At 33.8% G+C, this 13894-nt stretch overlaps 1 protein-coding gene across 1 annotated transcript in view; it reads right to left on the bottom strand.

Moving 5' to 3' along the window:
- Window positions 1–13894, bottom strand: part of LOC117108935 (RING finger protein 17-like) — a gene marked incomplete in the record, with an annotated part of 110795 nt that overhangs the window by 74630 nt on the left and 22271 nt on the right. Inside the window, 1 exon segment of the mRNA XM_033251119.1 lies at window positions 7454–8745. Coding sequence (XP_033107010.1) covers window positions 7454–8745 — 1292 coding nt within the window.

The following is a 13894-nucleotide window of genomic DNA, read 5'->3' as shown; positions in this document are numbered from 1 at the left end:
CAGAACATAAAACCTAAACATTGTGGGTACTGAGATTTATGTAGCTTCTGAATACAAATGTTTAGGTACCGTAATTGATAACAAATTAGATTGGTGCATTAACCCACTTAGGTCGAACAAAACAGGCCAACAGAGGCTACAAATGTTGTGACAACTTGGAATATTCAATGTTGATGAATATTCTTAAAATATATGATAGGTTAATGTCCTAATGTACATTAGACTTCAAATTAATGAATTCAAACAGGGGTGAGGTCAATAAAACTATGATGTGATACAAGTATGTCAAATCCAGATTCCAGGAAAAGGGGTAATGGGAGGGGGCTAGTTTGACAAAGAAAGACATCAAACAGCTTCAGAAATTTACAATGTTTTATCTAAACTTAGGCTATATGTCCACTGTAAAATTTCATCCGACATTACTTGTAAGTTACCAATATGTGGCGAAGACAAGCCAAATCAGTCACTCCTCGCAAGTCGTGTTTCGAACATGATGGGCAAAACATGTTGGAATGTGAAAATTTTCAAAATATATTTCAGTGCACTAAACTTTATATCTATCATAGAGAATTTCTCTATGTATACATCATGCCATGTTGTAATTTGGTTATGGCCTTTAAATGTCCGAAAACTGTAAACTTTGAAGGCTGATTTCTCAAATACCGTTTATTAAACAGCTGTATGTTTAAACTTTTGTAACTTCATAACAAAATGTTGGACTTAAATGGTTCTTTTACCATTTTATAACTTTCATTTTACTTCTTAACTTCGTATTAATAACTAAAAAATTGAATATGATGTAAGGGCAGTGGCGTAACAAAGGGGCCGGCGGCCCTGGGCAGGGGCCCTATAGGGGCCCAAAACGCTGGGGCCTGGGGCTGTGGAGAGCCCCAGTGGCTGTCTGGCATTTTTAGCATTCTATGATGTATTTTAATGTCTTTTTTACACATTAAAATTCTAAGTTTATATATCATGATTTGACCAAAAAAAAAAAGCACTAATAAACATATTACAATAAATAAAAATCAAATTAAAATCAATAAATATTTATGGACAAAAACATATCTATCATATTCATGTGTCAATGCTTTTGCTCATGGTTTAATTTCACTTGGTTATTTGTTTGTAAAAAAAAAATAATTTGTGGGGGTGCCCCTTGATTCTCCGGGGCCCCTGGCTTAAACTAGTGAGAGCTCAAAGCTGTTATGCCACTGTGTAAAGGTTCATTAAATCGTAATACATATACATTCATAAGGATATAGCCCACACCATTATGAATTATTAATACATAATACTAATTTCTGAATTTCAGAATCGGGTACTTAGGGTCACACGGTGTGTTCAACAATCAATTTCCATAGCCATTCTCATAATTCTCAATGTTTCAAATAAAGATGGTATTTGCATCATCAGATTTGCCAAAGAATTCTTAGAATTTTAACTCTATTATTTATTATTATTATAATAATACAGTATATAATTATTTCACTATTTTCAAATTTGCAATTTAGTTGTCTTACAACTACAAACTACTTCCTAGAGTAAGCCTTGTTGGTGCCATAGCATATTAAATATTGTTCCTATCTGACATATATTTCTTGAGATTGGTAAGCCGTGGCATTTATAGCACACCATTATGATGGGTATTAACCTCTGACATATAAATGCCCAGGCCAAAAAAGCTTTTACATGTGATTGGTGCGTATGCCAGTATATTATTTTTTCTCATTTATTAATTATTTTCTTACAGTATAATGACGAATGAAGGGTTCATACATCACAGAAAGGTGAATTTTAGCAAGTGTGCCGTTGGAAATAAATATAAAATATTTATTCACCAATTGTGAAATTTAGCCATGGTTTCAAATGCTTAATTTGAAATTTAGGTTTTGTATTGTATTTCTTGGTATGTATTGAAGGTTCCACATGACCATTAAAAGATTGCAGTAAAATTATATTGAACTAGGAAACAAAGCTCTGTGTAGGTCTTCGCATTTGAGTTCGCACACATTTTACTTGACTGATCTACGCTGCCCTCTCCTAATTACTGCATCTCACTGCAAGTTGGAGTGTCAAAATGATTGTAACTACAAAAATGTTACTTGAATATAGTTGCCTCAAACATAATTTTTGTTCCCAAAATTGCTGACTGAATGCAAAATTATTCAATCAGTTTTGTTTTTAATGATACTATCCAAAGATCTGAAATAAATACATGTGCTACATAAGAAAATAAAATTATAATTTATGATTGCAAGTATTACTTATTATCTTTAATTAATGTACTAATATTATGGGATGCATGCCAGATTAGTGTCTGGTGCTAAATCTAGACATATTGGCTTAAATGATCTGTATACATTGACCTGAAATAGATACGTGTGCTATATAACAAATAAAATTATTATTAATTATTTGGTGTATCATTTATTCTCCTTAAATAATGCATTAATATTGGATACTTGTTAGATTGATGTCTTGGTCTTAAATTTATTCTATTACATGTTGAATCTGAGAGGCAAATTTGCCATTAGGTCCGGTAATTAAAAATAGTCTTGATTTTAAATAAGAGACAAACCATAAAGCCATACGTAATGATTTACAACAGATCGACTTTACAAGTAATTAGGTATACATAAAAAAATCAGTAAACTATATCGAATGAACTCATTAAGTACCAACTTGCGTTTACGGGCAGATGCTGGTTCAAAAGTTTGCATCATGGTTAAACGTGCGCTGCAATCCTTGAGCGATTTTGCAATATTTTCTCTAAAGATTGCTCATTGCAACTGTGGTTACGGGAGCATTACTAGCGTGGATTTTGGTCTTTGAATGGCATTAGCTCAGAGCTTCTATTCTGTTCTCCCTAGTGTAAATATAAACTAGAGCATCTTCAATAACAATGAAAAAGACTGAACTGAAATCCTATAAACAACTGCATTGGTTATGCTAGCACTCTTCCGAAACATGTATTGGTTTTTTTGATGTAATTTTGATCTCTAAGGCTCTTCTGGTCAACAAATATTACATTTTTTTTCATTAAAATTTAAATGGTATTAGTGTCAATCCCGCCTAGGTTAATTACCAGAATTTAGGCCTACTTTATTTAGTTTTACTATCAATTCCCAGGTCACGAGCAGCATAGATATTTTGACCGTGAAATATGTCCACAGGTTCTGTTCCAATATTGCCCATGGAATGTACGATATTAGACGAACTTAACAGCTATTTCTCTTAGCAATTATAAAATACATGTTTCTAATCGCAATATAATGAAAATTTACGACAGGCTTTTAGTAACCGTTTGTAAGTGATTGTTCAATGAGGTATTTTTCTAAAGATGAATTCACAGTGTGGATTGAAAACAACATTCAATGGAGGAAATAGTCAGAATATATTCCTGTTTACATCTTAAATTTCAAATGGATAGCCTCCAGCGTCCAACTATGCAAGTGTGTAGTGTGGTTCATGCTTGTGAGCGCCGCTTCCTACAGTGCCGTGAATTGGTGGATCGTAAAATAATGATCTCTTGCTATATCATAAATAGTGATCTGTATTGCAATTGCGATTTCCATAAATCATAGAATGTTTGAAGCACACTGGGGAGCATTCCTAGACATGTAGTAGTAAATTTAGAAGTGTAGATGAATAAAGAGAAAAATACTGAAGCCAATACAAGATACGTTAATATATGAGGTGTACATTTTTTTTACAGTGTATGTGTTAAAATGTGTGTTTTATGCAGAGTAGTCATGAAACAGCTAATCTTTTATAATTTCTATCAACCAATCCAAACATTCACCCATCTTCCTTTCCTTAGGCTTTCACTAGCGAAGTTTCCAATGTTTGACCAAACCCCAATTGAGTGAGCCTCCTTCTGATAAACCAAACCATCACTTGCACCAAACATAAAATGAAATTTACCATTTACATGCTAGACTAGAATGCTACAGCTTCATGGGGCTTGTCCTCGACCCTTCTCGGGGTGTGTTCTGTTGACCTTTTCAGATAAAAAAAGGTCATTTCCAGGTCATTAGATCCACATGCTCAAATGTTGCTGCTAGTAATCAGTACAGGAGCAAGCAACCCCACCAGATACCCATATAAACTCTTAAGTAGAGAGAAGCAATGCAGATCAAGTCCTTTTCTCAAAGACACCAGTAAAATAAAGAGCAAGGAATGAAACCCCCATACACGAGAGGTTGGAAAACCAAACCATTTCCACAGTGCCAAACTGCATCTACATCTTTACTGTAATCAACAAAATGAAATATATTACAAATATCCATTTGGATCCATATGAAGTCTTTACGTCAGATGACTTAGGGTGCGTTCGGGCGAGTTTTTTTTTGGTGTTGAACACGGAGTAAAAGCGGTAACAGCAATTTCTAGTTTTTGCCCGAACGGGTGTTAATCGCGGACCGCCTGCTGATATTCGCCGATAACCCAACGCTGCAAATTGCAGTGTTCTGGAGGATTAAAACTGGCCTATTTGCGCATGCATTAGCAGCAGGGAGCATTTAATCCTATTTAATCCTTTTTTGATTGCTTTTTAATTGTTTCGGCACGCGCCAGAGCTAAAGTTTGTTTACATTTTAATTCTCCCGATTCTTTTTACAGTTATTTTCCAAAAACAAAACTGAAAAGCTCGATAAAATAATATTTTCAACGGAGGGCTAGCCTAGAATCCAGGTTGTTAATTACTCGCGTCCGCTTGCATACCGATCATCATCATGGGGCCACTGCTTATTTGTTTGACAATGGTAGTAATTTTCTGTTTTTATAAACAATCTAATCATCAGGGCTGCCATTTCCAGGCCGTCTTGTTGTGGTTGTTCTTGTAAGAACAATCGCGCCTGGATACCTAGCAACGTTGTGACAACTGCCGTTAGTTGGTAAAAATTCATCATTTTGAAATGGCAGTCGAAAATATGTCAAGTATTATTATTAATTACTGTATTATAAATTACGTTCGGGAGAATCGGGAAATGGATCGCGCGTTTTTTTTTTAGAGAGAGGGAGAGAGGCTAGAGGGCCGAGCGAGGAGGTATAAAAGGGGATTATGGGATAGAAACTGGCATTTACATATTGACATCCGAGGTTAATGGTTTTTCGAAAGCGGTGTTGTGTTGGAGTTGTGCATTAACGGGTAGACCACCCGCGGATACTTTTACCGGTAAGAAACTAGTAAAGGTTTTCCGGTTCTCGCCCGAACGCACCCTTATTGTATCTTGTAGCAGAGTATGTGGTAATGTTATGAAGGAATAGAGAGCAAAGGAAAAGTTTTTTTCCTTAAAGACTATAGGCTTTTCCATCACTGTTCTTGATGAGTGAACTGGCATATTAAGGTTTGCAGTTTCTTGTGGTGCTGCCGTAACACATTGTAATATGAGTATGTTTGCAGTTATCAGTCAACATGCTAAGATGCTTGCATTCCATCTCACAATCATAGTATCAATCCTTAGAAATGAAAGGTTAATAAAACATCCCATACATACTGTATATTTCATACAGTAATTTGATGATGAAATGAAAAGAACGACATAAAAAATGCAGTATATTTTCTATCATCCCAAAGTTGCAAATCATATAATAATAAAATATATGAATGTCAAAACAGCATAAAATGTTGTATACATTCATAGAAATATTGCTAATTTCAATTGTGAATTGCCATTTCTTGTATCATTAATCTTGATAAAAGGCATGATTGATTTTTCCTATATCCCTACATCAAATATGCAAATATTTTCTATAAAAATAATTTTCTGCTCATCTGACTTGAATATAATCAGTCAAAATACAATTTTTAAGTAAAGAAGATTGTTAGTCTTATATAGACCACAGTTCTTTCAAGGGTTGTTAAAAAAAAGATATAACAACGACGGAGACAAGGAATAGATAGCATAAGGTAGCACTTCCTTGGTATAACCATGTGCAAAATATCTGATTTAATTTAAGAATTAAAAAACCCATTTTATTAATTAAAAATAAAAGAGGGTCCAACTATACCATTCTATTTGCACATACCCAGATAAAAAAAAGAGAACAAACTACCCTAAAATTAAAAAAAACACAGGAAAGCCACAAAAACAGACTATGCAGGGGAACCAAAACCATTGTACCATTTCTTGCAATTTGAGACCACTGTTTAAATAACAGTGACTTTAATGGTTTTACTAGCCTATCAAGAAAACAGAGGTGAGAAAAAAAAAACCAGTTTTAATAAACTCAATTGATGGCTTGCAAATAAGCTAAATCAGTGCTTTCTTTAAAAAATTGTTTCAGGTTTAAAAAAATTTTAAACAGGCAATATATCTTATTCTGAAATACTTCAGTTGGCCTGAGGCTAAACTAGAAAATTTGGCCTGTGTATCTATCGATCTTATCAAGGCCAATTTATATGGCTATTATACACAGTGTATACTGCTAGGACATGTACCGGTAGCCGGTACAGTTTTTATAAGGTTTTATTGTAATCTTTATTGGTTAGATTAAGTTGGTGAACAGATATATGTAGAATAAAAAAGACTTATGTTATAGCTCTCATTAGTTAACATAATCTCTCATCTGACCTGTCTTGTAGTGGCTGAAAGGCACCAGTGATGTCTTATACATGCTCAGTTTAAATTCATACTGTGGCAATACACCAGGGAATAATTACATCTTTAAGCCATAAATCTCACTTTTCACAGAACAAGTTTGAGTCGTTGTTGGGTACTTAGAGTAATGGTAACATGTATAATGAATTAGTGAGGAAGAATATTGATCCTTAAAGACCAAAGGACTGTAGGACAGAATGCTTACGTTTCTGTTGTACACATAGTAGAGGAAGGCTCTTGGATATGCTAACAGCAATGTACAGAAATCAACCTACTTTGCTTCCCATAGATTATTCCTATTCATCAGAAAGTACATTTAGCACAGACACATTCAACATTACCAAAGAACATTGATGGATGGATTATTCGGTGCAAATGCCAAGGATAACCCACGAAAGTCTGAAGACGTATTTCCAGTGGGGTCCTTCTGGTGGACCACACTGGGGATTGGGTGGTACACTGGCAGACCTGTAATTCAACTGTTCCCCCACTACTGTATTTTCTGAAGAGTATACTGCGTTTTTTAACATGCACATGGTAATACGTCTTCAGACTTTCGGGGTCATCCTTGGCGATTACACCAAATAAATCCATTGTTCAATGTCCTTTGGTAATGTTGATTGTGTCTGTGCTAAATGTATTTTCAGATGAAAAGGAATAATCTATGGGAAGCAAAGTAAGTTGATTTCTGTACATTGCTGTTAGCATATCCAAGAAACTGAAACAGGGATCAAGGGATCTCCACTGTTCAGCGCACACACAGTGGCTACCGCAAGTTTAGCCGACCGAGCTAAGCCAATCTCTTAATAATGTGACAGAGAAATAAAATGCAAATATTAAAATCCACTAACCTTCTGAAATCTCATGGCCATAGATGATACCTTGCTCATTTATAAAAGTAACAACGATGTCGCATGGGTTGCATGTGGGCATCTCAAATGGACCATACTGTACATATGGATTACTTGTTTGATCATCTGGTTGACTCTTTCCATGAGACGACATCTGATCGCAGATATCTGAGATTTTTTGGTCAGAAGTCTCCACAATGGTGCTTTTTCTAGCAACTGGTTCATTATCCCCATCTGATAAACTGATCTCTGAACTAAGATCGAAATCCAAGTTGGCATTGCATTCGTCTGGTGTGGAAGTTTTGTCAATATCTACAACCCTGTTTTGTTGAGTTTCCAAAGCATATTTGGCAGTACTGTCTTTAATCGCAGCAGATTCGGCAATGTCAGACCCAGGCAAACAGCTATCATCAGAGTTGTAGGCACTGCTTGGAATACTGCTACAGGCACTACTTTTACCAGAGTTTTGTACACTGCTCTTCCGAGAGGTATCAACACTGTTGTTACCAATATCGTGAATACTGCTCCCACTTGGGCTCTGGTCACTGCTTTTACCCAGGCTAAGGACAATATTTTCAACAGGACTATTTTTACCAGAGCTATGGACACTTCTGTCTGAGTGATGGCTACTGCTTTTACCATGGCTATGGATACTGCTTTCAGGAGGACTATGGATGCTATTTTTACTAGAGCTATGGGAATTTTTCTCATCCGAGTGATGAAGACTGCTATTACTCGGGCTATGAACACTGGATCTATCCAGGCTTTGGGTACTTCTATTGTCTGAGTGTGGGATATTGTTACTCTTGGTAGTACTATGGACACTGTTCTTATCAAGGCTGCAGACACTGCTGTCCACTGAGCTACGATAGCTATCTCTGTCAGAGTCATATTCACCCTCTTGATCTGATAGAGACAAACTCTCCATACGAAAACAGTTGTTTTCAACATCATTGATGTTACCTGCAATCTCTCTTCGCTTCTCAGCTGCAAGAATGCCTTCGGAAGAGATGCTGCTCCTATCTTTCATACATTGACTTTCCTGATCAACCTCTGGTAAATGATGTTCTTCAAGACCGCCGCTTAAACCATCCTTGTTTTTTGCAAGTTTTTCAGGAGGTTCAGTTTCATACTTTCTGCTTTTACTGTGTTCAGTGACATCGGATGCTAGGAGTTCCTTTTGCACACAATCTACATCAGAAATGCAATATTTGGAAAGTCTTGAACAAGCTCTGAGGGCTTCATCCGATTCTTGTGCATCCACTGATTCAACACTCTGTCTTTTCTTCTTCCTGAAAAATCGATAAAACAAAATTTCAACTGTATTATAAAATCTAAAATGTCATTTGTAACTACAGACTTATACAAGTAAAAATATTCAATTGTGTCCCTTGTGTATAAATTGTATTACAAATACTGAACTACAAATAGTCTGAATTCAAGATGTATTTTAACCCGAATCGGTGAAGAGAACGTAGGCCTAACACAGGACAACTAAATCAATAAGTGGTTGTCGTGATTAAAAAATGTAATAGCAGATGTATGGTAAAATACCACTTATCTATAGCATACAAATATACATTATTCATGTTTTGAATTTACAGTTAATTTAAAATAACATGAACGTTCGAAAACAAAAAATGATATTCGACGAAAATAAACTTGAAAATTTGTAATAATTTGCAAGGTTTTGATCAGTGACATAAAATTAGAGAATTAATGTTTTAGTTCACAGTTAATAATTTTAGAACAGCTCATGAAATCGCCAACATACAGTACATCCTTGTACACTACCATTACAGGTTGTTTAATTTGCAAGCATTTGGACTGTATTTGAAAGGTTATTGTTGACTTTAATTTACAGAATTAATGTTTAAAATACATTTCCTACATCATTTTCAAAGTTCATATTTACACATAGAATCCACTAACATATAAAATAACATAAAATTTGTTTAATTTGCAAGCTGCTTGGATTGTATTTAAAGGTTGATATAAATTTACAGCAATAATGTTTTAATACATCATTTTCAAAGTTCATTACTAACATTAGTATAGTACATCAAATCAACAACATCCACCCACTCCTAGTCCTATGTACATTGAAATGACAATTTTCAACCTTTTGGATTGTATTTGAAAGGTTATTAATGACATAAATTTACAGTGTGAATGTATTAATATATTTCATTTTGTATTTTCCATGGTACTCCGTCATATTTACGCAGACTATTTTATATTCACTGGTGGGCTGCTTTTGGCCAGTGGGCCTTCCTAATTAAAAACCATTCTGGTTGATTGGCATCTACACTTTCAAAAACAATAATTTTGTTTAAATTAAATAAGAATTTTGTTTTTAATATGATGAGTCAAGAGAGAATTAATTTCATGGTTTTTTTTTGGTTTTTTTTTCATTTTTTATTTCTGCTTCAGATAAACCGCATGAAGACAAGAATTTAAAAACAATTACCAATTATTAGTAAGTGTATCATCACAATGTTTATTTGCAGTAATTTCCTTATGAAGTTTAGTATCAAAGAGCCAGTCTCTAGAAAAATTGTTTTTTATACGCTGTACACAAGAAGTATATTTGACGAAAAAAGTGGTCAATGAGATACAGATTTTTGAATATTTAGAAATGGGGGTGGTGGTGGTAAGGTAGAAAAGTGGTGGTTACGCCCTTTTCCCCCCCGTCAAATATGCTTTTTGTGTGAAAAATCAGTTATACAGCATACCAAAATTTTGTTTTCCCCCAAAGCCTGAATTTAATCAATATTTGTTATGATACTTCCATCACTTTAATTATCATTATTATAAATTATTTTATTTATTTCACTGCCCATGTTCCGTGTTTCGACAGTGGTTAATGAGACACAGATTTTTAAATATTTAAAAACTGGGGTGAAAAAAGGTGGGAAAAAGGTTGGCTAGGACCCTTTTTCCTGTGGAGCCTACGTACAAGGAAAACCCTGGTGTGACTGGGTTTCATCCCAGGACCCAGGGATTGGAAAGCAGCAAATCCTCTTCAGTTATTTTTAACATAATAACAATGTATTACTATTTTTATTTAATTGAACCTTTTCTTAGTATAGTGTAGTTTACTTATGCTATAGATTGGTAGTTCCAAAATATTAAATAATTGATTAGAAATCATCATCATCATTTTATTGTTTATTTTTATACATATTTATTTATTTTAGCATACTGATGCTAAATTTACCAGAAACTGTTAATCATACAGTATTCTTAATATATAATTATTTTCCTGTTTTTCTGTATTTTTTATTTCTTTCTATTGCTATTACTATATATTTTCATCATCATTACAATCAAGTTGCATTTCCTCTTCACTGAAATGGCTGCTGTCACTCGATAACTCTAAACAAAAAAAATTCTGCCAAAACACATTAGATTTAATAACATAATACTATGTGTCAGATAATTACATCTATTCAGTTTACATTCTGAGTGACAACACTTCAGGCCTGAATTGTGAATTATTTTACTGTCTATTTTGATACTCAGCTACTCAAATTCATCCCTGCTCAAACACTACACCATAAGAGAGCTTAGCTTGAATGAATTATCTGTGAAACAGTAGGAGCCGGATTCCGGCCTTTGCATTTATAGATCCAAAGGCTTTGCTACATTATCCACTACATGCACAATTTTATCAATGATGATGACTTACGAAAGCTTACCGCCTGTAGCTGTTCATGGTAGAGCAAATATTAAGTTCATATGTATAATAACAAAAACAATATACTGTTCAACATTAAAAAATGATGTGTATTTATGTTAAAAATTACTTAACATAAAATAATACAAATATAAATAGTATAGTTAAATAAAAAAACTATGAAGCCAATTGTAGCTATACCCCTCTCCTCCCTGGTTGGAGCATGATAGGCCAACAGTGCCCTCTACAAATCATGGAAAATTACTTGACAATCGGCCTAGCCTGATTCAGAATATTTATTTCTAATATAAAAGTGGCTACCAGCACATATAAGTCAACGACCTGCCTGCTAATACAATACAGTATAAAATTACTATTCAATTGTATTGGTTTATGCTGTAAAAATGCGATCTTAACGACATCAGATGAAAACAGCAATTGTTTTGAGAGATTAACATAATAGTGTTGAATGTGAGGCAGGTATTTTCCCTTTGATTCAAAACGCATGTTGTTCAATTGAAAAATGTAAATGTGGTTTTATCATTTAATCAACTAATCTCTGTCAACGATACAGGTGCGCATAAGATGGGTTGTATTTATATAATGTCTGAATTTGAAAAGCAATAGTCAAAACATCAATAAAGAAACCATCTGCCAAAATCAATTGTTGACAATTTTTTATCCATCATTCAGACAAATCAGGAGAAGAAATAATAAAAAATATCTAATTTGTTATATATTTATACTGTACATACTCATTATTTGCATTATTCTGAAACAAATCAAGAGTACAAATTTAAAAAAAATTTAATTTGTTATTTATTTATACAAACATAATATTTAATTTTTTAATTATTTATATCGTCCATATGTTTATCTGAAGAGACAATATACTGTCTTCAGTCAGCAATTAGTACGATTCTAATATGGAAGGGCAAAAACAATTTTACAAGTGATAATAACAGAATAATGTAGAAAAGGATAAAGGCACGGTAATACTAATGACGTAAGGTAGGAGTTTAATATGGGAGGGTGAAAACTATTTTACAAATGATATTAACAGAATTACAGTGAATTGGATAAAGCATGGTAATACTAATGACATATGTGGTAGGATTCTAATATGGAGTGTGAAAACAATTTTACAAATGATATTAGCATATGCAGAATTGGATATTTCTACTCTTGATTGCATCAGGGTAATTAATATGATCCTAATATGGGAAGGCAAAAACTATTTTACAAATGATATTAACAGAATTACGTAGAATTGGATAGAGGCATGGTAATACTATAAATGACATTTGTCTTAGTATTACGTATTGTCTGTCTGGCCGCTTATTGTTTTGTCGTCATTCTAATCTATGTTTTTTTTACTTTTTGGGCTAGCCCAACACAAGGTTTTTATCTTCTTTGGCAATTGCCTAATTCCTTGCATTCAATTTAAGTAATATGGTTTCATAATTTTAAATTGTTAAGCAAAAACTTATTCTTTAAGATTTATATATTTAGGACTACTATTGTATAACTTATTTTAACTTTTGTATGTACCATTTATACAAAGAAGAAAATGCATAGAATAGTTTGATTCTATTTCATCAAGTAGCTATCGCAGTAATTCACACCTTTAGGTTTTACAAAATAAAGATATTTAAACCGAAATAAAATCCTATCAAATATATGACGGGCTGTCATGACCGATATTCTACAGTATAAAAAAACATACACTAATACATAAAAGATTAAAACAAACTTTTTAAAATTCTGGATTAGGCTAAGATAATATTTAATCATGCTGAATTTCAGTTAAGCATCAGTTGTCTTTGATCTAAATCCATGTAATCAAGCTGCAAGTCAATTTACGATAACCGTAACAAGTTGCATTGATTACATCCACCGATGCAATGTACAAGTCTTAATTGCAATGCATATTAAACTGTAAATCTGTTTTTATGTCATCACATCTTATTGGTAATCAGATGGCTTCATTGACATTATTAATCATGCTTTACGTTCTTGGTGTAAAGTGTTGAAATCACTATATGATTCAAGCGACCGACTTTTTGCTGTGGGCCGGACTTTCATCGAACAAATTATCAATGCGGATATAATTCAAATTCTCATTACCAGGCCCCCAAAGAAGTGTGTCAATCTACCTCACCTTAATACAAACATAAATTAAACATAAAACAAGTTGTTAAATAAACAATTACAGTTTGTAAATGATTAGGCATGTGACACAGTGGTAAAGCAGCAGACTTACCATTGAAAAATCCGGAGTTCAAACTGGAAATTGGTCACTTATTTTTGTTTTTTTGGCAGGGCACATTATTCATGCCATCCTCACTACACCCAGGATTATAAATTGACATCTGGCAAGTTGAAACTGCCAATGCACAGATAACAAGACTGCAGCCCCATGGAATGCTTTCTATAGTGTTCATAAATCCAATGACCGGGGTAATGATGTAAATCGCAGTGAAAGTCGTGGTGTGATGCGCTATAAGATTGACATGTTATTATTGAGCAATTATATATATGTACTCCTTTTTGAGAACCTAAATATTTAAAGGCAAAGTTGTTGACTACAGAATATTTAACAATTAGTAACATTTTTTAATAAACGGCCCACTTTGAATAAACACCATCCTCGAGTAAATGCCCCCTCTGGAGCCTCATTTGGAATAAATGCATTGGGTATTCATTATTTTTCTTGAATAAATGCCCCTACCCCCTAAATGGCTGTAAACAAATCTAATGTT

Source organism: Anneissia japonica, unplaced genomic scaffold (genome assembly GCF_011630105.1).
Source record: "Anneissia japonica isolate Jap-2015-1 unplaced genomic scaffold, ASM1163010v1 scaffold987_len1640505_cov201, whole genome shotgun sequence".
Taxonomy (NCBI): domain Eukaryota; kingdom Metazoa; phylum Echinodermata; class Crinoidea; order Comatulida; family Comatulidae; genus Anneissia; species Anneissia japonica.
This window is presented reverse-complemented; position numbering and strand designations above follow the sequence as displayed.